The 26,716-nt window shown below is 47.3% G+C and overlaps 2 protein-coding genes across 2 annotated transcripts; one reads left to right on the forward strand and one right to left on the reverse strand.

Annotated features, from left to right (window-relative positions):
- Positions 1-5,996: 5,996 nt before the first annotated feature.
- LOC149339949 (acetylcholinesterase-1-like) lies at positions 5,997-13,450 on the forward strand. Its single transcript, XM_089550611.1, has 3 exons — positions 5,997-6,128; positions 8,587-10,127; positions 13,270-13,450. The coding sequence occupies exons 2-3, from the start codon at positions 8,587-8,589 to the stop codon at positions 13,448-13,450; spliced, it is 1,722 nt and encodes a 573-aa protein (XP_089406737.1). The 5' UTR covers positions 5,997-6,128.
- Positions 13,451-19,850: 6,400 nt separating this feature from the next.
- LOC149339950 (acetylcholinesterase-1-like) lies at positions 19,851-23,744 on the reverse strand. The gene is made up of 3 exons (XM_089550612.1): positions 23,110-23,744; positions 21,309-22,803; positions 19,851-20,046 (listed from the first exon to the last, which is right to left on the reverse strand). Exons 1-3 carry the CDS (start codon positions 23,129-23,131, stop codon positions 19,905-19,907), a joined length of 1,659 nt encoding a protein of 552 aa, XP_089406738.1. The 5' UTR covers positions 23,132-23,744; the 3' UTR covers positions 19,851-19,904.
- Between the last annotated feature and the right edge of the window lie 2,972 nt (positions 23,745-26,716).

Here is a 26,716-nt window from a genome sequence, read left to right on the forward strand (position 1 = left end):
ACACAATGGACGCATTTTTTTTGTTTTAATGGAAGCATGGCATGGGCATATGACACAATATATACTATTTTGTGAAAGCAAGTCGACCACTAAACATAACCAAAGGTTCGTGTTGTTAAAGGCTTTGCAATGATGAAAGTGGCATTCGCGAGCATTAAAGCCGACACTTCGTAAACTCTGATCGGAGTACACAACTGATCAGCACAGGCTAAATTAAAAACATCCAAATAGAAGAATTACGCTATAACGTTTATTGCGCTACACAAAATCTCTTTCAACTAAACGGTCCGACGTACTGGCTCCTCCTCTTGAGAGCATTCGCGATAGACAAAGATATGTCCACGGAATTATATTTGTTGATATTTTCTTGACCGAGCGCTGCAGTTTAGCAAGTCAGTATTGCACTCCGACAATTCGCTCGCAAGAGCACTCAGCCACTCCTGCAGGCGTTAGTTGAAACGCCGTTCGCGTCACCTCGGGGTAATAAAAAGAGCCCATACTGCCGCCGTGGGAAATGTGCGCAACGATAGGAGAAGAAAGCAAATGACCCGCCTGAACTACCCACGCACGCTCGCGGCAAGGCCGGGACAGTTTCCCTGTTGCACAATTGCCAAAAACGAAGTGTTTCGAGGGGCGAACAAAAAGAAGTAAATCTCTCTTTGAACCTTAATTAATGTGTACACAGTGCACACGCATAGCGGCGCTGACGCAATCGCACGCCATTTCATGAAAGCGTGATCCCCATCCCTTTCTTTTGCTTTATATTCAAGGACGGGAAAGTGAACAAAGAATGCAACTTTTAAAGGAAGTAAGGAATCCGCATTCGCGCGCTTTTTCCTGCGCATAGCCCGAAAGTGTAAGAGAGCTGAGTTCTTGGCTAGCATGCAGCTTGCGTTCAGTCGGAGACTGCAGAAGAACAAAGGTGCGCGATCGGGATTCCAAGCAACACAGCTTTTTAGCAAGGTTTTGACGCAAAGACGACGATGTGGAGTGCACATATTAGGTCTACAGAGGCATCGCTAAATGGGTGCAGCTTTGTACTGAAATACGGATGACAAGTCTGTACACAACAGAAACACTGCTAACATGATGCACCAGTGTAACTTGACTGTATGATTCAAAGAAAGGAAACGGAAAATATTCGAGCTGATATTGTTTTTGTAGTTATCTGGACATCATTTAATTTTATCGCAAGTGGGACTGAAAGCTTCGCGAACCTCTGAGCGCTCGTGAAGAGCAATCTAAGGCTAGCATTCATAACTAGAAATCATAATGAGGGAGCGTACTAGTTGAGCGAGATGACGAGAAGTAGATGTACACCAATTTTCTATCTCATACCCATTTAATTCGCATCTGGTGAATTCGCAGCATGGCACCTAGAAAATGAACACTTTCTGGGCCACCTGGTTCACACCTGAAACACCCTGGAGCAGTTAACACTCGGTCTGTACTGGTAAAGCCTTCTGGAATAACTGCACCACGCACTTCTACTTAGCGCACAGGTGAGGACGTAAGTGAAAGGAGTATGCTATACCGTTATAAGTGCCACCATGCCTTCCCAATCTGAAATGAAGAAACATTGTTTGTCCATGACACAGCGTACCAGCGTCCACTACCAGTATGCACCCAACGTATACCTGGAAATTTCAATAAAGCAACGCGTGAAAATTGTTACAAGGCAACACAGCCTGTTCCGTTCACTTCTGTGCGCATCTTTATCTCAAAGGCCGTTTGGCTGAGGGCTTTTCATGAGGAGTAGGCCTATAACATAGCGTAGATGTTAAAGTTATTCGATGGCTGTCTTGAAATGAACCGGGCTTCTATGAAGATGGCACTTGTGGGAAGGTTGTTCCTGTACCGCCTTGTTTTGACAAAAAAGAAATGAAGGTGGGTCGTGGTGCGAGTTCTAGATAAGTAAACGTCCTTGTGGTGACTTGTACGGGCTGCAAAACGATGAGTTGAATAAGACGGCTATAAGAGAAAGCAATTTCACAGTTGCTGCTGAAGTTTAGTCAAACCTTCGTAAGGTAACTAGCCCCAGTGGAGTACGAACAGCACTGTTTTTCACGAAGTCATTATGGTTAGTGTGAATGTTCACGCGATGGCGTTAAAGGTCCCGTTCGCGCAAGATGTCCTGTTCGTGTCGGCGCCGCCGTGAATGGAAAAGCCTGATTGGTCGATAGGGGCCGTGACGTAGTCATGACTTTACATGTTGTGACGTCGCTTAAAAGAAAAACTGTGTGGTTAAGTCTTGGAATCGAACCTTAGATATTAAAGTTGCGAGTCAGACACGATATACCCGTAAGCCACCGAGGCAAGTTCGTTCGACTGTGTTAAAAAGTAGTATGTGATGGCAGCAAGCGTGTCTATGCCTGCGAAATGGTGCAAAAGTGGACCCCCAAGTGACACTAGGGACGTACCTTTAACGCTCTTGCGTCATACTCTTAAGATGAACTTAAGCATACCACAAGTTTTTCTAACTTCTGTCGGATGTGTGTTCTGTAAGTTAGTAGCTAAATCGTGGAAGGATCTACATTTAAATTACCGCGAATGTAGCAGAGATATCAGTTAACGTTGTTAACTATGCACATGTTATGAGTAGATCAATTGAGATTATGCGAAATGTTAATACTTAAATATTAACGCAGTCAGGTGACGAGCGTGGAGCCATGCAGAAGATATTTGGAGTCGGCGAATGGACACCAGCCTCATCTTGTTAGTGTTAAAGATTACAGGCCATCTACGACACCCGCTACCCAGTTTTAATAAATTGGTTTGAGAAGCGTTAGTATCCGCCGCATTAATTATTGACCGGTAAAAGACGCAATCGTCGACGAATAAACAAATGTTCGATGAAACACTTGCTGCGAAGTCGCTAACGTAAATCAAAAAGAGAAAAGGGTCACGACCAATGCCTTGTGGTACTCCAGAGTGGAGATTATAAAGAGAGGAAATCTTATTATTAGTTTCTACAAATAGTTAAAGGGTCAGTCTACTGAATTTTATCGACCATATTTTCTTTGCGGCAACCGATAGCTCTTTACTCAAATTACCGTTTAGCCAGCTGTGGTGCCAAGGAGTGCGGTAGAACATTTTAAAACAGAATTTATTAATGTGGGAACACATCTGTATGAGATGGTAGTCTCATCTGGCAACCATCTGAATTTCCGCAGCGCGGCGACAAACATGGCGGCGCCCGTCGAAGCCGGACCTCTCGCTTCGGACTGAATTCTCGTTGTTGCTGCCTTTTTCAGTGCGTTCACTGGCCATAAATGGGGCGCCTGTCTTTCGCTTCGTCTCATCTCGCCTATAAGAAAACATATACGAGATAATTTTGCTTTATTTTAATGATTAGAGTGATGATTCTGCCGCTCCTAGGCTTAAGTGGAGAGTCGGTTTGTTTACAGCAATGATTCCCGTCCTGACGACCAGATGGCGCCACTATAGGCTGAGTTTATTTTTGCGTCTCTGCTAGCATACGCTGAACTAAAAGTGGGAATGTGCCTGCGTTTTGCGTACGTGTAACTATAAATATTCATGTGATTTACAGAAAAAGCGAGCGGTACGCCTTCTACAGTTTACTAGAACAAAACGTGCGTTTCTCTGACATTGGGGCATACAAATGGTACGTAGTATATTCACTTATGCTTCTACAAAAAAAGACTACCACTTTCTTGAACAAAATGAACGTTTGGGGTCGCCACCATGCTTTTTTACGCGACTTTTAACGCCGAAATAAAATATAAATTCCTGCCTAAACCGGGCGCAGACCCCTCGTTATTGATGTTATAGGGTGCCAACTACCAGAATATGCCATTATTTATACACTCATCTCGGTGAGTAGACTGACCCTTTAAGGTTAGCAAGGAAATCCTTTGTCCAACTGGCGAACAAGTAATGTTTAATTGCGAAAGTTTTAACATCAAGCGTTTATGTGGGACTTCGTCAAATGGTTTCTCGAAGTCTAAAAACAGGACATCGAGGTGTTACGGTAAGGTCGACGCTAGGGTTAAGGTCATGATAAATGCTTCAAGCTCAGTGTTTCATGAAAGGTTTTTTTGAAAGCCATGCTGATTAGGATGAAAAAAGCTGACCGGTATAAGAAAGTTTGCTCTATGAACATGTGTTAAATAATTTCAGAACAGGCACGGATTAAGAACCTTGTTTAGCGACTAGCTGTAGCATCATTTTCCAAAAAAGTTGTAAAATGAGTGACAAGATAACACTGGCCAGGAAGGAAAGAAGAAAGCAGAAAGTTTCGAAGAAAGCATTTTTAATTGAAGCCATCGATACTGTAGATGATGTAAGTTTAAATGATTAAATGACTCGAATTTCCATGCCGAGAAAATACGATTTCGGGCATAACGGAATGACTATATGAGGGTAAACATGCGAGGTCATCGTCTGTTTCTTTTATGAAAACGAAATGAAAAGTTTAGTTAGGTATCTCCGCTACTACGCCAATATTGACGGGCTGCCTCGCTTTATGCGTTGATGATACTGATTTATTCATTTGTTGCGAAGTAACCGCTGTCCAGAACAGCTTCAGGCTAGTGAGAAGCAAGTTAGAAAGAGTTGTTTTGTTAATGGAGCGTTTAGATTCTCCTAACTAGGAGTCAAATAATTTGGCCCCATTGCGGCATTTCAGCCGCGCCTGCCAGCTGTTAGGAATTCTAGCAGAACGGGATTCCCATTTCTTTTACTTTTCGTTTTTAAGACCTTTGCGTGCAAGATTGAACCAACGTTAGGTGTTTCGCTCACTGATTTCTATGGTCCTAGTATAGGTACGGATTAGTTCAGACCAATCTAGCTCGACAGTCTGCGCACAGAAATCAACGCACGGAAATTTCAAAAATTTCGTTACCTCTTCGTTGAACCTGCAGTAACTGCCTTTGTATTAAGGTGAGGTTTTCTTTTTTTTACGGATTTCGTCTGCATGGCACATTTTGCATCCGAATGTGCGATGGAGTACTTTATCGGTTCGTGCATTGATAACAGTTCGTTAAAGAACTTTTTTCCGGTGACATATGCGAAAATACCTGCAAAAAAAAAACTGGCCACTCGTATGTTTCCACGTCAAAGCTCTCGTTTCATTAATCGTCCATGCCTATCGGTTATCCGGTGCAAGCTTTCTTGCTCCTCCAAACCGAAGAGCGCGCTTCAATGGACAACTGGAATTCAGATCCTGAGTTCCGTTTGTACCGCGACAGTTATCTTACTCCTTAGCGGATTCGGATCTCCGACTGGAATACGCCATAAGCAATCAGTAATTTCAACGTTGCAGAAGCGGCAAGGTGACTGTATCCCTAGTTGCTGACAAAGCGCTCGCCCTTTTTTTACGAGCGTACGCCGCACGGCAATGGAATTCAGTAAATCACCGCGCGACGAGCTTGCAACGGCGCGTACGTCGGCGCTAATCGAGCGTCGTCATCACCACAAGGAAGCAGCGCCGTTCCCTTCAATTCTTCTTCACCGCGTAGAAAGCAAGGCAGCCCGCGCCAGAAGAAGGCGCCGGATATCTTTCGTCGTCAATGGGGAAAATAATCGGCGCTCGAATCGTGCTCTCGCCTCGTTCCTTCCGGGTTTTTTGGCCTTGCCATGTCGGGTCCGCGTCTCGCCTTCTCCTCTCCGCTCTCGCCCGGGCCGTCGCTTCTTCGCCCGGTCGAGCACTGCCAGGGTCAATGCCTCGCAGGAATGTCTTCTTTGCACCTCTAACGCGCTCGCTTTAAGATGCATGCATGCGGGCGATTTCCGGACGCTGCGCGCCACGCCCCACCAATACCGGCGCGTGCCCGCATGCATGGGCTCCACGAACCCGAAGAGGTCCGTCGGGGGTTGTCCCCCCGCCACTGCCGGCACAACACGCGGAAGACGCCGGCAGTAGGAGCCCCGCGCCGGCTGTCAGGTCCCTTCGAGAGGGAGTCGCGAGCACGAAAACCTGTCCACCAGCCGCGGCGCGCGCTCTCGCGCGATAAGAGTCCCGCTGTGCGTGTTGCGGCGACGACAACGAACCCGGCGGTGCCCTGCGAGTCCGAGGTCGCGTAGCCTTGACATTGACTGCGCTCCGGCGTCCCATCGCGGTCACGGACGGCAGTGCGAGTGACCGAGGACACGCCTCTTGAGTGGAGGTGAGATTTTCTTTTGTGCCTCTGCGCCCGATAAGGATGGGCATTGACTTGCACGTGAGACCATTATAGTTAGCGGTTAACTCAGGGAGCACGTCATCTAGATGGTGAGACGACACGTGAAGACCAGGGACGATAATCGCGCGTAGTATGTCGTTTGTGTAAGTGGGGGTTCCGGGTTGATCAGCGAGTTCGTCATTGGCTCTCCTAATTTAGTCATTATGCCACCGGCTGTCATAATTGGCTAGCGCTGTAATTATGTTAGGGAGGTTTTGTCCATTCGACCTGCATTTTAAGCTACTGAAGTCACATGGTATGTGGTGCATACGCTCTGCTCTGAGCAGACGCTAATTATAAGGCGCGTTGAGTAAAATGATAAAACCGATAAATTCGCACCTTTACTCTTCGGCTCTTCTGTTCCTATATCAATTAACACTAAAAGTAAGTGACATACTTTCGAGGGACGTGCTGTAAATTAATCTTAAACTAATAACTGCTGGACTCGTGACTGATTAGAATGCTCCGCACATCGGCCATGGCTTCTTGTTTCTTTGCACAGCGAGCCTCAGTGAATTTTTATGACATTCCACAAGCGTCTCAGTGTCGAATGAGCGCTAACTGACATTCTCACTCGTAAATTACACAAAGCAACTGTACTCCTGAATGTCTATGTCCTCTAAGTCACTGCGTCCTGGCAGTAAAGCACTGCCACGGCTCTTTTGTTTGTTTGATTTTTTTCTTTTCACTTGTGCGTCAGCGCTACGGAGCAATGAAGGAAAAAAGCTGCTATCTCGCCAAAGCGTATGTTACGACGCCGTCACCTTGCAGGCTTTCATATAATCAAACGATCAAGCGGTACAGCAATTATAATACGACGATTGCGATGGTTCAAAGCCATTGCATTAAGAGTGAACTTTGACCGAACACAACGCCAGTTCCTCCAATAATTTGTGAGAAACACAGCAATACTTTGAAGTACGTTTGGCAATGGCTTCGACGATCTAGGTTCCATCTGTTGGGTTAAAAGAAAAATTTTTAAATATAGTGACTGGTGGAAGCAGAACTTTAATTAAGGCATTGAATTTTTTTACGAAAATGGCCAACTACTGCACACGTTATGAGCATTAAGATCACATTTCTGTAATTTGGCATCTTTACCAAGAAAACGAATGTCAACAACTTGCTAGAAAGATATTATTTGCCGAGTTATTATACTGCAATAGTATGTGAGGTGTAACGTCAAAAAGTACCATGCGTGAGCTTTGAGAGATGTCTTTGTAGAGGGATCCGGGTTAATTTCGATTGCCTAGGGTTATTTAATGTACACTGACGTCGATCGTACAGCACAAGGGTGTTTGGCATTTCGCCTCCTTCGAAATAAGACTGCTGCGGCCTAATAAGCGGCCGAACGCCGTAGCCACTAACGAAGGGCGCGAACACTTGCTGTTATGAACCCTCGGAGCTGTTTAAATAAAATTTTTGAATTCTGCCTATGCAGGCCGGATGAATTTTTAATGAATCAATATTTGGTAGCTGACTGCTCTTGACTTTTCTTAAAACCTCATGATTTGTCTACATTTATTCAGCGGCCACTAAGCTATGACTTTTCACCATCCCTACTGATCTATGCCGGCATGTCTGAGCAAAATAAACAAAACAGACACTTCCACCTTCAAGCTTAGCAGCTAGGAGTTTGAGTGCATGGTTCCCCAGTCACAGGTGCGCAGTAGTCATAAAGACCTGCTTTGTAATATTGCCCAATTTGTAACACAACCCATTTCTTGATGCCCCTTGGCATACAGAAAATGTGTGGCCTTGGGTATTCATCGATGGAGGTTGCATGCTCGCGCTGCAGCTGCTATCTTGTAAGCTCGACCATCATCGACTCACAATACAAAGCAGGATACAGCTACTGCTTAACGCAAGTTCTAAAATTCGCCAATTTGATTAGTCGATTTAGTGTCTGCTGCTAAGTATCGTTTACGACACGTCTTTGTGACATGTTAATGCCGCTTGAACTACTCCGAAGAAACATTTTGGGTTCACGTCACCTTCTTGTGTTACTCACCGAGCTTCTCAATTTCACATTTTACATAGTCTTCCGCCAGGGGTGACAAAAAACAGAAGCCCGCAAGGCTACGATTATATTTGTAGGTCACATTTCAACGTCCTTACATTTGTGAACGGCAGCTAGTATTCTTCTTCTAGAACAAGCCGCTAATAATAATTTCCTTGACCGGCCCACAAAACATATATCGCGCTACATAAGCTCGAGCAGGGTAACAAGAGTTAGCAACGCGATTCAACTTCGCTTGCTCTGTCTCATGAATGCCGCCACTCTAAGCAAAGAAACCACCAATAATGCTGAGATACGGCAACAAAGCTGCGTTATTTCGGGCTCGGGAACTTCTGCTGTGCAGTGCAACATGTCGTCACTGCTTTTGTTTCTCCTCTCGAACAGATGGCCAGCCTCCTTTGGATTGCGTACAAGATCGCGCTGCTCTGTCTGGTCATGCACGCCGAGTGGACTTCTGATGCCACCGAGGTCGCTATTGGTCGCTCCATACCGGACGTTCCCAAGAGCATTCCCGTGGTGACGACCAGGAGCGGCGCCATCGCCGGAGACACAGTCGAATACCTGGGCAAGACCGTCAACGTGTTTCTGGGCATTCCGTACGCGGAGCCGCCAGTGGGTCACCTTCGCCTGCGGAAGCCGTTGCCCGTCGAGCCTTGGCCTGGAACCCTGAATGCAACCAGGAGGCCCAACCAATGCCCGCAGAATCCTTTCGGCTGGCCGCCCATGCCAGGAAAGTCGTTCAACTGCAGTGAGGACTGTCTGTACCTCAACATATGGGCGCCGGCAAAAGCTGACAACGCCGAACTGCGGAACGTCATGGTGTGGATACACGGCGGTGACTTCCTGCTTGGGTCGTCGAGCTGGGATTTCTACGATGGGGGCATGCTCGCCGCGTACGGAGACGTTATTGTTGTCTCCATGAACTACCGTCTCGGGCGGCTGGGCTTCCTAAACGCGGCTTCGGACGAGGCTCCCGGAAATCAAGGACTACACGATCAGAACATGGCACTAAAGTGGGTCCGAGACAACATTGTCTTCTTTGGAGGCAACAAGAGTGCTGTGACTCTGTTCGGACAAGACGCGGGCGCGGCTTCGATCGCCATGCACATGATCTCGCCGCTCAGCACGGGACTCTTCAGGCGTGTCATATTGCAGAGCGGTGGGCCCTTCTGGAAGCTGCGTACCAGTTCTATGATGGAAGGCCACGTGCCGCTCAACACAAAATCAGTGAAGAAGGTGCGCAACTGCACGGTGAGGACACGCAAGCAGATCGACGACGAGTTCGAGCAGGCGCTCGCCGACGCTGTGCTGCGGCGCGGCATCGAGGACGTGTACCACATGTACGGCCCCACGTTCGACAACGAGTTTCTTCCATTAAACCCACACATGGCGTACAGCATGGGTTTGTTCAACGAGGCCGAGGTCCTCATCGGTACAAACGTGAACGAAGGAGCATGGGAGTTCCTACGGCATATGAAGTGGAGGACGTTCGTCAACTCGACAGAGTTTACGTCTCTGAAGCTGTTGAACTACATAAAGCTGTTCTTCAACGAATATGGCTTTAGGAAGCATTTAGGCTCACAGGCCACGGAGGGGGTGTATTACTACTTTGCATCAAACCTAAGGGGCCTGGATGCTCTACACAACAGGGAATATGTTTTCGAGTTCATCGGCGACTACCTGTACACGTGCCCAACAAGGTACTTCGCTGAGGCCCTGGCAGATCACAACACCACCGTGTATTTCTATCGCTTCAGCCACGGGACTGCTCGGCAGGAGAGGCCAATGTGGGCTTCAGCGACGCACTTCGACGAGATTCCGTTCGTTTTCGGCCGTCCACTTCGTCACCCGGAAAGGTACACAACGGTGGAAAAGGAATTGAGTGTTGCCATGATGGACTCCTGGCTTTCCTTCGCAAAGAACGGGTAAGTTACAGTCAGCGTTTTCGATCTCTTGTGAGCACAGTTGAACATCTATAGAGCTTTCTCTACCCTAGTGCGTGAAACAAGAAACCTAAGTGGATGATTCTTTCCAGGGAGCGTTTATTCGTTTGCACAATTTCACCGTACACAAAGTGTCTTCCCTCCTGTCGGACGTCGTTTTGACACTGTTGAATAGTTTTCTACTGAGATGGGTGGCAGTAGCTGCCTTAGAGTTGCAGATGTTCTCGATTAGAACACCAAGTGACTGGTTGAGAGCTGTTTTCAATAAAACAGCGCCACCACCTTTTTTTCTTGTATGAATTAGGAGGAGCAGGCGTAATCCCATTATTCTTTTGTTTTCTCGCAGCAAGGGTTTAACTACCATCTTACATTTACTCCAAACGAAATAATCCCGATATACGGATTTCTCGGGTCACCGAAACATATTTTGATCATAAGGAATTCGTATAATCTGAAATAAACGAGAACATGGATGCAAAATAAGGTATATGCTTATTTAGGTATATCATATAGGACGTTTATTTCAGCCTTCATTATTTCACTCTCGCCTGTCATACCTTTTAAAGGGCCACTGCGACGTTTTTCTGAGAGCCGATTATTCTGGTTGAATGTATTCATAATGCGTTTAAGATATCAGGGCAAAACAGTTATTGAAATCGGAGCGTGCAAACGGAAGTTATTTCCCTTATAAAATTCAAAATAAAACAAAATAAAACAAAAACGCTTTTCACTCGCCCAGTGTTTTGACTGGGCCCTACCGTTAAGAACTGCGCCTTGCATACAAGTGGCGGAGGCTTGCATGCTGAGCCAGCCAAGGCAGCCCACAGCCGCGCATATTGACGCTGACAGGGTAGAGGCGACTGACTCAACGAAGGAAGCTTCCCAGTCTTTCTTCGTAGGGTATACTATTAGATGGCTAACGCCGATTCCCCACCCCCTTGCCTCCAACCATGTTCGGCTTTTCTCAACCTACTTCTAGCCAAGGTGTGTCGACCGGCTCTTCTTATCGCTGTCTTCTCGGTCTCGTTTGAACAGCAGCGCTCGCCTCCATAAAAATTTTAAGCTAAGTGGAAGGTGTCGCTCCTAGCGTTATTATTTTAAGCGAAGTGGAAAGTGTCGCTCCTAGCGTTATTCTTGTCAGTTTTCTTTCTCTTTTACTATTTATTTTCAGTTTTCTTCCGTGCTAAGAGCTTACAGCGCACGGAGACATCATATTTTGGATACATTTCCTGGCTATAAAAGAACAAAGTTAAAACTGGACGCTCAAGCAATTAGAAAGGCAGCGCCAAATCTGGCTTCCACTTCTTTTTCACCGCTGAAAATCGCCGCAACGTTTCGACACTATTTCGACACTATCGGCTTGAAGCGAGCATTTCTGGAGAAGATTAAAATACTCAAAACAATGATTTCGGCAGTGTCAATGGGCTTTTAAGCACCACAATGTGCCATACTGAACTCGCAGCATACCGTATAATTCCGACGGCGTCGACAGTTTCGGTTTTCAATGGCGATTTCTCTTCCAACGGTAGCGACCACACAGTTTTTGATAGAGGCCTTCAGCGGCAATGCCCTTAAAAGCCCCAGCTCGGCAGATAAAATAGTATGTTGGGAAGAGGTCGCAAACCGATGCGTTAACCCCTAAGTTTTTCTGCGTATTCTACTCAAAGGTAAAAAAGCCTGTCATGGTCTGCAGACTGGGCTATAAGGGGACTTCAAAACCTCTAACTCCAAAACCAGCTTATGGTTACAGTGTTCAGGGCACGATCAGGAGAAAACCTTCTTCATTGAGAACGTTCTCATGAGCTGGTTATTTTCCCTTGGTGACGGGCCCGTTGGAATTATCCAGCATATCCTGCTACAATTTTCGCCTTATACCAAAGTGCAACACATTCCACATGGCACATTAGTCCAATATATCATGTAGAACACATGGCGCATTTTGGACGCGACTATATAAGACTTGTATGATGCGAAAGTTTTACTCGATCATATTCATGTTGCCATGATGCATTCTACTGTGTAGTATTCACATCTACTGGTTACTGTTTTCTTCAGCGCTTCGCTTTTGTTGGAAGGTTCTCAGTTATGCGGAGCTATTACATTGATAGAATTTCAGGCAGGAAGCTTGCTTGCGAGTTAAGTCTTGCTAAGTATAGATAGCAACAAAAGTTTTAGCGGCGGACTATTAAGGCGAAAACCTTTAATGGCTCATACTGTTGTCCGTTAGCAGTGGGTGTCACACCTATAGCAGCGTTTACTTCGTGTTAACTCGGGAACTCAAAAAGATAGGAGAAAGCGGATGGTTGCTTCAGAAAGAAGGAAAAAATGAACTTAGAAGAAAAGTTTGATGACTGTAGATTAATTGGTTAATTAATTATAGGCCAAAATATCGAATTAGCGTCGAAATAGCGCGGACGTCGAAATAGCCACGCGAACAGTGTGACGTCACATCCACCGGAAGTCGTAACGGCATAGTGCAAATTATCACAGAATGGTTGGAAAAACGTCGGATTTGTGCCAAATTAGATGGAAAAATGTGTAATTAAACGTAATTAACACTTAAGATCCCCGGAAGATGTATAATTTGGGTATCGATATAGCCACGGGAACGGTGTGACGTCACATCCCCCGAAAGTCGTCAAGGCATAGTGTCCTCGGCTTTCGCCTCTCAACACTTTAGTTGCCAAAGTGTCCTCGCAATTTTTTCCTTAACGCGAAGGAACATGGTGTGACATTCATGTGAGCGGTCAGAGCTTCACTGCAAACTTTATTGGTATCCAACTACAGGAGTAGCCGTGTGCCCGCAGTGACACGGCGGCAGCTGTCCATGTTTAACTTTATTAATATTAATGACTACCATTATGCAAGACTCAAGAAGTTAGCTCGACGTATGCTACTTCGTGTCGCTAGTTTTACTTAATAAGCTTAGACCATTGATGTGCCTGGTAACTGGTTCTTTCACAAAAGAGTTCACGCATATCCCGTGTCCTCCACGCAAAAATATATTCGCTAATGGCAAGTATGCCTAACCTGATAAAAGCAATAAATGCTTAAGTCGCAGCCACACATGATAGTGCCTAGTTCGCTTCGTAGAACGATGAATCCGTACTCTTTCTTCCCGCAGGAAGCCGAAAACCCCTTCGGGAGAGCCTTGGCCGAAGTACTCTACGAAGCGTCCATTGTACCTCGACATGACCACCAGGGGCTTCAACACCGAGACGGGGCCCAGAAATGAGGGTTGTTCCTTCTGGCGGACATTCCACAACTACGATCTCTGGCGCAACACTGCTAGGATGGATTTCTGATCAGCGTTCCATATTCTCAAACATAATCGCACTTTCGGCAGCGAAACAGCTAGGCTCGTCATCAAGTGTGCACTGCTGATAGTTGAGGTGCAACGGTTGAAGCGCCTGCCGGCAGAAGCTGTCCCGTACATCGATTCAGCTTCGTATGACATCATTAGTACACAGTCATTCCTCACGTTTAAGTCGAAAATAACTTATTGCCTTTAATCTAGTGGCTTCAGAATTTGACCGAACATTAAAATCATGGCGTTGATTTTGTCACTGACCGTATGCAACATTGAATGTCAGCAAGATGGCCAGAGATAAGCAAATGCGAAGTAAAATACACAGAAGCAGTCGGCGCCCATTTTTTCTTGTTCATCGTTATCATCGTCATATTCCTTCAAAGCCCAAGCGTGCTGCTTCGCCTTCGACCCGCACTGAGAGTTCTGGTCAGTCCGTCTGCTCGTACAAGCGCATACCGGCGCTGATGAATCAGTCAGTAGCTAGTCGCGCTAGAAGCCTGGAGGCCGCAGGCTGGCTTACCTTTGATCACCGTTGACAGCAAGGGCGGATTTATGAACACCTCTTGAAGAAGCGGTTCGGCCGGACTGTTCTGATTCCGCAATCCATTTCTTGAACCTTTTTCCCTGAAAAATTGGTGACCCAATAAGCTTTTTTTTTTGTCAAATAAACTTCTCTTTCGGGGAAGGCGGTCGCACTCCCGTCCCTTCGCCCTTGGACGAGGGACGAATATGGGATGAGGCTCTCTGAGATTTTGCGAGAACTTAGCTCACAAATTTTTCATTATGCATACGAGCATTTTATGCGCGAAGAAAACAAAACTTTCATGTTTGATAGAAATTTATCTTGCCACAGCCTAATACGTCTTCTGAACTTCGTCCTGATACGCCGCGGTGGCTCAGTGGTTATGGTGCTCGGCTGCTGACCCGAAAGACGCGGGTTCGATCCCGGCCGCGGCGGTCGAATTTCTTTGGAGGAGAAATTCTAGAGGCCCGTGTACTGTGCGATGTCAGTGCACGTTAAAGAACCCCAGGTGGTCGAAATTTCCGGAGCCCTCCACTACGGCGTTTCTCATAGCCTTAGTCGCTTTGGGACATTAAACCCCATAAAACAAACAAACAAACAAACATTTTATTCAACGACCATAGCTGGCAGAAAATATGTACAAACCGCTCCTTAATATTGTTACGTGACGGCCAGCTGAGGAATGAGACGGGTTGGCAGATGGCTATGAGATTATTTTAATGGCCGCCGGCCTAGCGCGAGCGCTCCGTCCCGAGCCACTACCAGCTTCGTCTTCTTCGCCACAATATCTCTTATGAAACTGAGCTATCTACGATTCGATTCGAGGCTTGATTTCTGTATGATATATATATATATATATATATATATATATATATATATATATATATATATTTTTTTTTTTTTTTTTTGCGGTGCTGATGCCCAGCGGCGGACCGTGTTTGACAGGGCTGGAGAAATCTGGAGACACTGTCTAAGGACTGAAAGGGCCACTAAACGTAGACGGAAGGCCGGCCGACTAAGTCAGTGATTTTTTTCATTCTTCAAAGAATACGATTATGCACATAGGAAAAATTTGCTGCCCCTCTCCCTTGATTTTATAATGAGATAGCATTTAGACTGTCGTTTCATCACAAAAAATTTCCGGCATCTCCATAACGAAAATTCCTGATTGATCAATTCTCTGGTGACATCATCAGGGCTACGTGACTCCAAATGACCAATCAGAGTGCTCCGCGAGATTTAAAATTCTCCATGAAATTTCCTGATTAGTCGGCAGAGGTTACGTGTCCTTGGGAGGTCTTCCCAACCTGCCCACCGTGGAAGGTGACCACCTGCCCACTGAATTGTGAGCAAATTGTGCTTAGTTGCCAAATTCGATGCAGTTACCACCTGCCCACCATGGCGCTGCACGCCGCTTAACCCAGGGGTACCAGGACTCAGGATCTATGCGATTGGGAGGGTCGTGACATAATCAAGATCGTGTGACCATCAGTGCACAAATAATAGAGCACCGCCAAAGTTAAACATGTGAGCACCCCCAAAATTTGAAAGTAGGCCCACCCAAGAGAATGGATTAAGGTGGATTAGTGGGTCGGGTTAGTATAATCCCATAGGGTAATGCCAATGGAAGCTAGTCGAATATTCTAGAAGGTGATGATTCGTGCATACCATACAAGACGACGGAACCGGTTCCATCTTGAGCTTTGGCGGCAGACACTCAATGTAGAGAACGCAGCAGGCAGTGCTATCGCATTTTCAACTTTAAGAATGTGGTTACAAAGGCCCCCCAAGTTTTTCGTTACTACCCGCGCTTAGCAGGCTTTCTGCCCCCAATCTTGTTCTCTATCGCTCATAAAGCATTACAGAGAAGTGCGCACGCAGAACATCTCCCTATTATCACGATATGTATGTCTTCTTACCAGACCTGTTGCAGAATTGTCGAGTACAAAGCTTTTCCTTGCAAGCATTTCCTATGCCCGACATATATTACATCATCAACAACACGCGTCTTCTTACTTTCATACTTTCATTATACGTTGTATTATCCCTGTGTTTTCTGTTTCGAGGTGCATGTAGTCTTTGGAAGAGAAAAGAACGAATCCGACAAGTTATTTTCCTCAAAAGCAAAAAGGAGGACTGCTGGGCCAGTTGTAAGTTCAGCGCTGTGTGTGTCGTTTCTTTTCTGGTTCCCGAGTTTCGCGCTGTTTTTGACAATAATTATTTTCCTGAAACAAGCTGTTGCTTTGGATTTTTCACCTTTTGAAAAACGCATGGCGTTACAAGTACAGGCACAAAAAGACGAGGAGATGTGTACTTGTAGCGCCATGTATTTTTCAAAAACGCAAAACCAACCAGCCCGGCAACATCCTTACTGAAGGACTCTTCACGTTTGCTGGGAGAAGCGTCCCTGCAGTTGACTGCACATCGGCACACGTGACATTGCGTATTCTTTCGTGCGCGCTGCCACATCCCCAAAACGGCGCTCCTGACCAACTCTATACCATTGTGATTGGCCAGCACGCGTTCTTATCTTCTTGTGCTAACAGTGCGCGTTCGGTGTAAATAGCAGTGTCCTCGCGGTGCTTGCGAATGGCTGCCTTTTTTCGTACGATTGGTGCCAGGAGCGGTTCGCAGCCCCAGTCGCCAGCTTCTCTGTTACATTAGACACCTTTAGCATACCGTGTACCGTGTTAGCGTTACCGGTACCGGAGTACCGGGAGCCCGCCACCGGCGGTGAGCGCGCGTTGATTGGTTCCGACGCTGCGGGCGCGATCACAGCTGCCGGGTATGTGGCGCCATCTGGCGCCGTCAAGGCAATTTGCGCATGCGCATTGGCTGCGCGCAGGCTCCCGGTACTCCGGTACCGGTAACGCTCACACGGTACACGGTATGCTAAAGGTGTCTATTGAATCAGATCCTAAGAGAGACGGCACACAGATTTCAGAAGGCAGCAACTATGCACGAAGACACCATTTTCTTAACTGAGGTGTATGAAGGAATAAATTCCTTGAAAAGCGGCTCGTTGCCTCGTCATTTCCTTTCACGTTTTTTTTTCTTCTGTGTCCCATATAATGGCAGACATCTTCTTCAGTCCTAAGACGCTAACGAAATATCGAAATGAGCAGCAGACTTCGTATATTTTGAAATGTTGACAAGCGTATGCGCTCTGCGTAAGCTATGCTTCTGACACAGCATGGTTTAAGTTGCTGACGAATTTCACGCATGAGCAAGCTTTCATAGCCGTGTCCTTAAGCACGTTCGACATAAAACAAGAAAGGTGACAGTAGGAGCCAATAGAGAAGATTTAGAAACGTTCATAGGGAAAGCCTTTCCCTATGTGTGTTGCAAGCATGGTTGAGCTGGCCTGAGAACTAAAGCCCGTACATAAGCTTTTCTCTATGCAGATACGTGTACGCCGCGTGTACGCCGCGTGTCCGCCGCGTGTCCGCCATTTTGTTTCTTACTTGCTCTAGTAACCTCGATGCATCGGCAATTTTTGCCGCATCCTTTTTGCCTTCTGCTTTCGCGAAACGCATAAAAACATGGCTGCACTAAAGCGTACACTAGAGTTAACAAACCGCTTTAGGAAGAACATGCCGTACGTCTGTTGGTGCCGGCGCTGAGTAGGCTGTTACAACTTGATTTTTTTTTTTTTGAAGGGTTATCTAAACAACTTAAAACCATTTTTTTATAGTCCACGCTCGCTCGCCAACGTATTGTGTACGTGCTCGCATGGTAGGTGAAAGCTATAGTTATGCCTTACCTGCAACTCTTGAAAGGAGGTGGGGGAGGGGATTCGGGAAGGGGGTTAAGAAATTGCTTCTGCAATTCGTTTCTTGAATAGCCTTCGCCGAAAACTTCTGGGGCTGACACGCTTTTCCGACACCAAATTTCTGGGCTAAAGCCATCTCCGTTTCTTTTCTAAATCCAACCCTCGGTTAGGGCGGTTGCGGTATGCGTGTGTGGGTCCCAAACAAAGGTGTTTCTTTCGTTTTCACTAAACAATACGAGATGCAAGAATTTTTTGCTCAACAGAAAAGTTAATCGAGAAATTTATCCGAAGGAGACGCAGCTAACGACGGAATCAAGATCATTTCGGAATTCTACGAAAAGTTTCATACTCAAACACAGAACAGCGCCGTCTACCTACCATGCTGTAGTTGTCTGTCAGTCTGAAACGCATTTATTTGCTCATTTTCTCCGATGGGATTTCTCCTTCGGACATAAACCTTGGCCTCTTAAGTTACAGTCGTCTGAATCACCAGTTACCATTTCTCAGAACTTAAAAGCTCGCCCCTAACGAGCGGCTCGGTGCACTGCACAAAAGGCCAGAGGCGTGTTATCATTGGTTGAAGACGTTGTAAGTGACGACCGCAGGCTATACGAAGCGCATAAAAACTGTCAGCTAGCTAGCAATGAACTAAATGGCTGTTGGGCGCGTCTGGCTCATGGCCTTATTCCTCGAAGTTTATTTGTCTGGTGCACGGTGGCCACATTAAGCCAGCGGACAGCGAACCAGCCAGAGGTGCCGTTTACCGCTGACCGCACCGTATCATTACACGTGAGGAGTGGTGCGGCCCCGGCGCCCTAAGACGGAGCTTGCGGTCCCAGTCATTAGTGCGACGCACTCACGCGGCCCAGATCTCCTCCGTTGAATCGCTTGCACAATGATGCCGCGGAGAATCTTTAAGCGCGCCGGCTAATACTGCCCCAGCCTGCCTTCGCGACCTTGTCGTGCACACGTTTCGTGGCTTTGTAGTTCAGAGGGGCGAAGGTGCCATGGACCACGCGGCCTCAGAGTCAGACTTTATTTCGTCCAGATCGCTTTGTAAAGACGGTCGTGCTGCTCAGACAAACCATAGCCAGAAAAGCGTGAAAGCAACCAAGCCGCGCTGCGCATGATAGAGGCACGCACTAAGGAATGGCCAATCCCAGAGATTGATGGGCGACGCTTCGCCTTAACAAGTGCCATAGGATGAAACAAAGTTAACATGGAATGAAATTATAACAAAAGCATTACATTATCACGGCCCTGGGCGAAGCGTCCTTCATCTATTTCTAAAACTGGCCATTCGTCACCGCGAATGATAGGGATGAAATAGAACAGGGGGAAATGACGTTGACTGCCAGTGCATGGAACTCGCATTTCAGTCCAACGTACACATTACATTGAATAGCCTGCAGGTGGTAGAGAAATTACTATAGCGACCAGGCGTGATCGAAGTCAGAAATGAACGTGGAACGTTGGATGAAAGATTTCATCTGTGGGCTACGGTCCAGTCCTTCGGACGATTGAACCGTAGACGGCTTATCCTGCCGGCTAGACTTCAGCATCCAAAGAAAGAAATCTTAGTTATTTTCATGTTACCCCACACATGCAGAAGTGAATTTTTGCGCACTACAGCAGGAGCAGATGACATCGCGTCTGGGGAGAGCCACGGCAACAATCCTGCAAGGCCAAGAGCTTTCAGCGCGCTGCATAGATGAGAGGCAGCGGCAAGAGAGCGGCAAGAATCGGTGCCATAATGTCACCCTACATGCACGCGCCATCTATTGGCTCAACGCTTGCGCCTCGCTCGGAGACGGCGTGATGACGTCATCTTTTTGGTTCCATCTCAAGGCCTCAACAACGACGGTTGCCAAAGAAATTTTTTCAATGGGGCCAGTAATGCTTTCACAGTAATAGTTTTTTTCTGCACATCAGCACTGAGGTGTTGAATGTTGAAAATGCGCTACGCACCACACCGTCTTTCGCAAGCGACACGCATTCGTGAGAGATATCCGCTGAGTAAGCACAGCAAAACTCCAGAAGGCTCAGCCACAGTCAGTCAGCATGTTTTTTTTTTACTTTTTAGCACCTTACTGCGATACAGCCCACATCATTTGGCGGAATTCCGTAGTCTGGAAAGCGCTTTCTAAGTTTCATTCAAATTAACCCTTTCCAAAAGTCGCAGCTTTCACCTTCGAGGCCACGACTGATGAAAACAGAGTCATGGCGAAAGGTCATGTAGGAGCGGTTCTTCTCGTCGTACTGAGGCCACGATTCCCCTCCTGGAAGCTGAGATTTCCTGCGAAAGAGAAAAAATAGGTAAGACGGGAGTTCGAAACCTAAAAAGGGCTCTGAAAGGGGCTCTAATAAAGTTGCTGTGTGCCTGGGATGTTAAAGCAAGCCGCTTCACGAATATTGTCCAGGAGGAATTTTCTTTAATGTGCTTTGTAGAAGCTGAGTTATCTGTAGTCAAAGTTTCAATTTCAGCGTCTGCGCGCCTCTCCCCTCCTCTCGTCACTTTTTGCACGCTGGAAGGTCGGCACTCCTCCGCTGGCCCCGCCTACGGGGGCAGAGCTTCCTGACCCCCCGGAGCTACGCGGCTTATTGACCGCGGTCATGGTAGCTGCCTGATGTCTGAAAGAATCTAACCAATAACGATCTCTCAACTTGTATACGCAGGTGCGAGCGACGGAGGAGGGCGCGAGCACGAAAAAGACGCCGGGAAGCGGTCGCCAACTATCGCGCGTGATTGTGGGTTCTCTGCTGCGTGTAGAAATGTATTATTTGGCTCAGGTATTCATGACAGCCCAATGCAGTGATTGAGCGAGCTGATGTGCGCTCCTCGGAAGGTGTTTCAGAGCCCTTTTAACCTCGATTCAGCGAGAGCCAGATCATCTTCCCATCAGCAAAGAGAATATCGCAGTACGACCAACTAGCTTTGGTGCGTGAAGTGATGGACGCCTTGGATGCATAATATGGGATCTACATAAAGTGTTTCGTCCTCCTCTTTTAGTTTAATTCATTGAGTATCGAAGTAGCGCAGGAGGCCTTATTATGGTTACATGAAACGGCAACAGCAAATCAGATTGCGGAACTACACACGTTTCCGTGTCAGCGAGATTGTCCACTTAATCTTTACGCCTCACTTATTGTTGATGACTGACAACCATTGTGCGATAGCTTTATCGAACACCTCACAATTACTGTTAAGTGTTCGCCAAGCATCATGTTTCGTCTACTTTCTTCATTCATAGTGGTCATATTCAACCTATTGCCTTTTATCCTATCTGCGGTTCCTCTGTTGCAAGAGAAGTGACCTTGTGAATGTGCTGTGCCTTTTGGATCTGCTATACGGTCTAACTTGAAGTTAAATCTTTCTTTCAATTTGCACTGACTGTAAACCGCGGATTTTTTTACACGCATTCTTCGTGTCCCAAACAAGTGCGGTGAACGCATACAGTTTTTTGGTTTCTGTTTGTGTGCGTGGCATTCGACGGTGCGATTAAGTGCGGTAGTTCTAATAACTTGAGAGTGCCGCATGCAAAACTGTTGCATTCTTACCCCGTGTGCGCAAAGCTAGCCCAAGATAACAGCATTTCCTTGCTGATAAGCACGTCTTCCTTTGAGTACCTCTCCGGTTGGCGCAGCGGGACACCAAACACGAACTGAATCTCGTCGGAGTGGGTGGACTCGAATTCTTGCGGCCAAGGGGCGGACAAGGCACGGTGGTCAAACTTGTACGCCAGCAGAGCTCCGTGTTTGCCCGAAAAGGAGTCGGCAAAAAATAGTGCCGGGCAATTGAATAAAAAGTCTCCTCCTGCTGACACCAATGCAGCGAAAACATCTTCAGGCGCAGACCTTTCCTTCATGCTTCCCAGGTAGTGCTCGGTGATTTGGTCAATGGCTGCTTTAGGAAAGGCAGCGAAGACTTGGGCGAGATACTTGCGCCCAAAGGTAACGTCGATGCCCGCAGCAGTGCTCGTCCAGTCGCTGGCGACCCCATTCGGACCGCTTCCTAAGAAAAACAAGATGGCTCCTTCCCTCACGTTCGTTCCCAGCATCACGTCGACTGGCAGCTCTCTTGCCTCCCGGATGGTCTCACTGGGACGCACAGGCACCAGGGCGTCACCGAAACTAGTCATGAACGTGAACAGGTGATCAGTGAAGAGTTGCAGCTCTGCTTCAGCAATTTTCTCCGGTGGTACTTCCTGCAGACAGGCGACGACCTCCGGGGCGAGAGAGTCATGTTCTCTAGACGACGAGCATCCCGCACTTCGAGCGAGGTCGATCGCCCGTCTCAGGCCGGCCGCTCCTCCGCCGTCGTTCTCCAACGGCAGGGGCCACCGGGGAGTCCCGCTCTGCATGATGATCCTCCGGATGAGTCCTTTGCACAGCGGCGACAAGGCCAACATGCCCGCCGACGCCCCGCCGACGCTCTCGCCAAACACTGTCACGCGCGATGGATCCCCGCCGAAGGCGGCTGCATTGTCGTGCACCCAATGCAGAGCGAAGTACTGGTCCCACAGGCCCATGTTCCCCGGCACGTCGGTGATGTTTCCGTTCATGAAACCGAAAGCACCAAGCCTGTAGTTCGTGGAGACGACGACGACCTGTCCATAGCTGGCTAGCACGGTGCCGTCGTACATGTGCAAATCGGCCGATCCTATCTTGTACGATCCTCCGTGTATCCACAGCATCACCGGCAACGGCACGTTCGAAGTTCGGTTCCGAGGCGTCCATACGTTAAGGTACAGGCAATCTTCGCTGCTCTCGGCCTCGTTGGCCTGCCAGGGGACCGCGGGCACATTACCTCGCCTCTGAAAGCACGGCTTCGAGAACTCCTGTGTGCGAAGCTGTCCTTCCCATGGAGCCTTTGCCACGGGCCTCTTGAAGCGCAGCTTTCCCACTGGTGGCTCAGCGAAAGGTATACCGAGAAACGCGTCCGCACAGTGGGACTGAAAGCAGACTTGCTTGCCAATAACCAGTCCCAAGGTAGTGGACACACAAGAAGAGTCTTCGCAGTAGACCGAAAGGCATGAAAGGCTGACGATCAATGCTGAAAAAAAAAGTGCGAAAAAAACTGTGCTCAGTGGCTACGACACACGCTATTTCTGCACGCATGCGTTGAAGTACGTACTGCTTAATATGGTAGTGCAAAAATTCCTGCCAACTAGTAGGTTTATTTCAATAAAAGGGGGGGGGCTGCGGGACTAAGACAGGAGACAAAGAAATGAAAACGATGCCACGGGCGTTTTCGTTTCTATGTCTCCTGCTTTCTCTTATTCTCGCAGTACTACCCTTCATTTCATTGTACAATAGTAGCACCAACTTCGGTCACATTCAAGTCTTTGGTACCACTTACCTAACGAGCGCAGGGGGAACATTTTGCTCTTGTCTGTCGGACACAAGCTTAAGGTGACCAACTGTTAAAGTTCAATGAAAAATATTCAACCACTGCACGCCATTCATACAGTAACTTCTAAACGCCCATCCTCATCTTCGAGCAAGAATTAGCTCTCGGCGATTCGACGGTGTGGCTTATATATCCGTTCAGGAGCCAGCTAGTTTCTTAAGAATGGGCGTATTTGTGTTCGAACACGCGTTGTTCAGCACCTCTGCAGCAGTGAAGCTTGCTCAACGCACACTATCCTATCAGCGGACACGTGTAAGCGCTCCTTTTTATAGTCATCGAGCTGGAACCATCTAATGCGCCCGAACAGAGAGCCAGCCGTTCCTTTTTATCTGCCGTCACACCTTTTTGAACAACCATCTTCCGAAACCATTCGTAAAAAAACTGACTGTTGAAACACACATACACGCACACACAAAGGGCAGAGTAACAAAAAAAATACCTTAGTTGTCTGCGCCGGCAGTACTTTTCGAGATGCTATGTTGTCTTTTATTGTGATAGCACAAAATGATGATTAAATTTCCGAGAAAGCGCGCTTGGCGGGCAGTCTGAAGTGAATAACAGCGCGCGCGAACAAGAAAAAGTCGATTTAACAGGCACGACGGAAACGGAAGCATAGATAACAGATATCATCAAGCGTATTGGTCAGGCAAACGCTTACCATTTGTCGCGCTTAAAAAAGCGTGACCTCGCAGTTATGCTCTGTGTGGCTCTATTCGGCTGTCTTCGCGAGGCGTGCCCCCTGTCAATGCTGTGTTCAACAACAGCGGTAGTTTACTTTGTCTTTAACATTCGTCCTCAGCAAAACGTTCTGTGGATGGATGCATTCATGCGCTTCGTGTACGTGGAACCATAGGGGCCGTGTTTTCTCTCTGCCAGGCGGGAAGGGGGGGGGGGGGGGGGGGGGGGGGCTGGTGATTAGAGATCAGAGATCAGCCTTGGTGATGAGAGAGCCCCGGCGGCACAATGACCATAACTGGCATTTGTGCTAAGAGTACTCTGATGACGAAAATGAATTTACTGTCGCATCAGTATGTTGAAAGAATCTGAACATAACCTGAAAGTCTTTAGTAAAGGTTCTGTGGGCAAGAATCTTGGGCTAGCGCAGCAGCATTTCACACACATCATTGAATGCTGCCTGGTCTGCCCTCTTGCGTTGTGTCCTCCACAATGGCCGAGAGCGTTGCCATGGAGGTGGCCTTACCAAAACATGAGTCTTTCTTGGTTCAAGCTGTGGTAATCATGATGTACTTGAAATCTGCATAGCAAAACTTGGAGTATGGCTTCCCCTCCGAAATTTTTCGCCTTAGGGCTGTGTTTGGTGCCGCAGCTGCGCAGCAAGGGATTGTTTATGTGTTTTTCAGCGGGCAACTTCGCGTACAGGCATTCTGGGAAACAAGGTGGCAGACAACCTTACCCATGAAACGCTGTGTGCTCAGCCATCAAGAAAAGTTCCTCAGTATTCCAAGCTGTTCTTAAAAAAGGCAGTCATACGCCATTTTAGACCCCCTTTGATGTCCGCCCAACCAACCCTGTTTCACCAAGGCAAAAAAGAGGCCTGAAGCCACTCTACTGCATCGAATTCACGTGGGTTCTGCTCGTACACCAGCCTGAAGACAGGACTGACATCGTCTCATCTGTGTTCCTCATGTGGTGTTTACGGTTCTTTGCAACATTACTTCATGCATTGTCCAGATCACAGAGCGAACGGGCGGGTCCTGCTCGCTTCTGCCAAGAGCGCATGGGTGTCACACGGTTCTCTGAAAGACAGTTTGTCCTTGTGGATGCCCGAAAATTTGGAGGAAGGCTTCCCACCTTCTCTTACAATGGCTCTGAACTGGGCTCCAAATGGTGGCACTGGCAGTTCACAACTCTTTTAGGTACCTGTGTGCTTGGCCGGTATACAAAATGCGTCAAAGCCTTGTCTTTATTTATTATTTAATGCGTCGCTACGATGGCAGAATTATTGCAAGGGTAATCCCCGCTGTAGCCAACCACAACCTCAACCTCTGAAAATCAAGAAGCTAAAGAAACGCATGCCGACCACTTAGCCCGACAAGATAGATCACCATTCCTAGAGCACTGCTTGATCCAAATGTTTTCTGCTCTGTGTTCCTGTTCCGTTATTACGAAAACTTAACAAATAGCCTTGTCCACCCTTTAAACACATGGCACCTTCCTTTCAGTAGCTCACTGTGATAGTGCTGCGTGCTGCTACAGTCAAACCCACTTATAAAAACATTGACGACCCTCGGAAATACCATTGTTATAACTGATGATTGTTGCACCCGGGTTGTGCCGAACAAAAAAAAAACATGACAAACTATAGAACATTTATTGACAGGAAAGACCCGGAGGGGTTTGATCATTCTATCGATCGGGCCTGTAAAAGCTCGCGAGTACGTTTTTGCAGGCTAGTTGGTGCCTAAGCATTCTGGGTTTTTTGCGCAAAAGACACGACACAAAAGAAACGAGGTAGACAGGACAAGCGCTTACTAACAACTCAGGTGTTTATTGACGGCACATTTGCTTAGCTGCTCTTATCAAACAAGAATAGGGAAAGAAGAGACTTCGCATACATATATATCAGATCAGCACAGATCTCATCATCGCACGAGTGAATGCATGTTTCGAGCTCTAATTCTGCACAAGATAACTGATTTCTTTTTTTGAGAGCAAAATTGAAGGATTGCTGACACACAAGTTACCCGATTTTCCTATCTCATTAGCCTCAATTATCTCTCTTCCAAGTTGTGTCTTGCACCGGCGCAGTACTGACGTTTTTTCGAGCGCGGGAGTGCAGTTGCGGCAATTCCGAATATGGTCAATCATTTTGCTACCTGACTTGTTCTTGACATCTCTTGCGTGCTCCCTCAGCCTTTCATTAAGGCACCTGCCAGTTTGGCCAATGTACTGCTTACCACAGGCAAGCGGTATCGAGTACACAACGCTCTTTTTACAGGCAACGAATCGCTGCTGGTGCCGCTTCGAACAAGCGACGGCCGCATCCTCCGCATTCACTCTCTTGCAAATCCTGGAGAGTTTTTCAGGAGCGTTAGAAACCACTCTAACACCAGCCCTAGCACCGATCTTCTTAATATTATGCGAGATTCCGTCAATGTACGGAATAACCGCCACTTCCGGTCAATTTGATCGGGTATGCTGGCTGGTTTCTTCAGCAGGTTCTCGGCAGTTGATGCCAGCAAGGCCGGCTGGCAGCCTACGCTCGAAAGGCGCTGCAACTGGATGTCAAAGCTGCGTCCTACCAAATGCAGGTAGGGCTTGCTCAGAGCGTTGGAAAGGCACAATTTCACAATGCCTCGTTTTACGGCTTTGGAGTGTGCCGAGCTGAAGGGAAGCAGGGGCTTGTTGCCTCTGGTGCCCAACATACGTGTTCATACGGGCTAGTACACTACATACATAGTACACTACATACTACATACATACGGGCTAGTACACTCTGTAGAGAAAGCTGAGAAGTTATCCTTAAGCATGTTCTTCAGTGGCAAGACAACAAGGATGCATGCCCTTTCCGAGTGATTGTTTCCGAAAAGGGGTC

This window comes from Amblyomma mixtum, chromosome 6 (genome assembly GCF_055824585.1).
Source record: "Amblyomma mixtum isolate Tamu chromosome 6, ASM5582458v1, whole genome shotgun sequence".
Lineage (NCBI taxonomy): Eukaryota > Metazoa > Arthropoda > Arachnida > Ixodida > Ixodidae > Amblyomma > Amblyomma mixtum.

Excerpts from the sequence above, each read along its gene's own strand:
- LOC149339949 (XM_089550611.1), top strand. The coding sequence starts at position 8,587 with ATGGCCAGCCTCCTTTGGATTGCGTACAAGATCGCGCTGCTCTGTCTG. Across the intron at positions 10,128-13,269 it reads CTTTCCTTCGCAAAGAACGG|GAAGCCGAAAACCCCTTCGG; the intron begins GTAAGTTACAGT and ends TTCTTCCCGCAG.
- LOC149339950 (XM_089550612.1), bottom strand. The coding sequence starts at position 23,131 with ATGTTCCCCCTGCGCTCGTTAG. Across the intron at positions 22,804-23,109 it reads GTTCCCCCTGCGCTCGTTAG|CATTGATCGTCAGCCTTTCA; the intron begins GTAAGTGGTACC and ends TTTTTTTTTCAG. Across the intron at positions 20,047-21,308 it reads GCTAGCTTTGCGCACACGGG|GAAATCTCAGCTTCCAGGAG; the intron begins GTAAGAATGCAA and ends TCTCTTTCGCAG.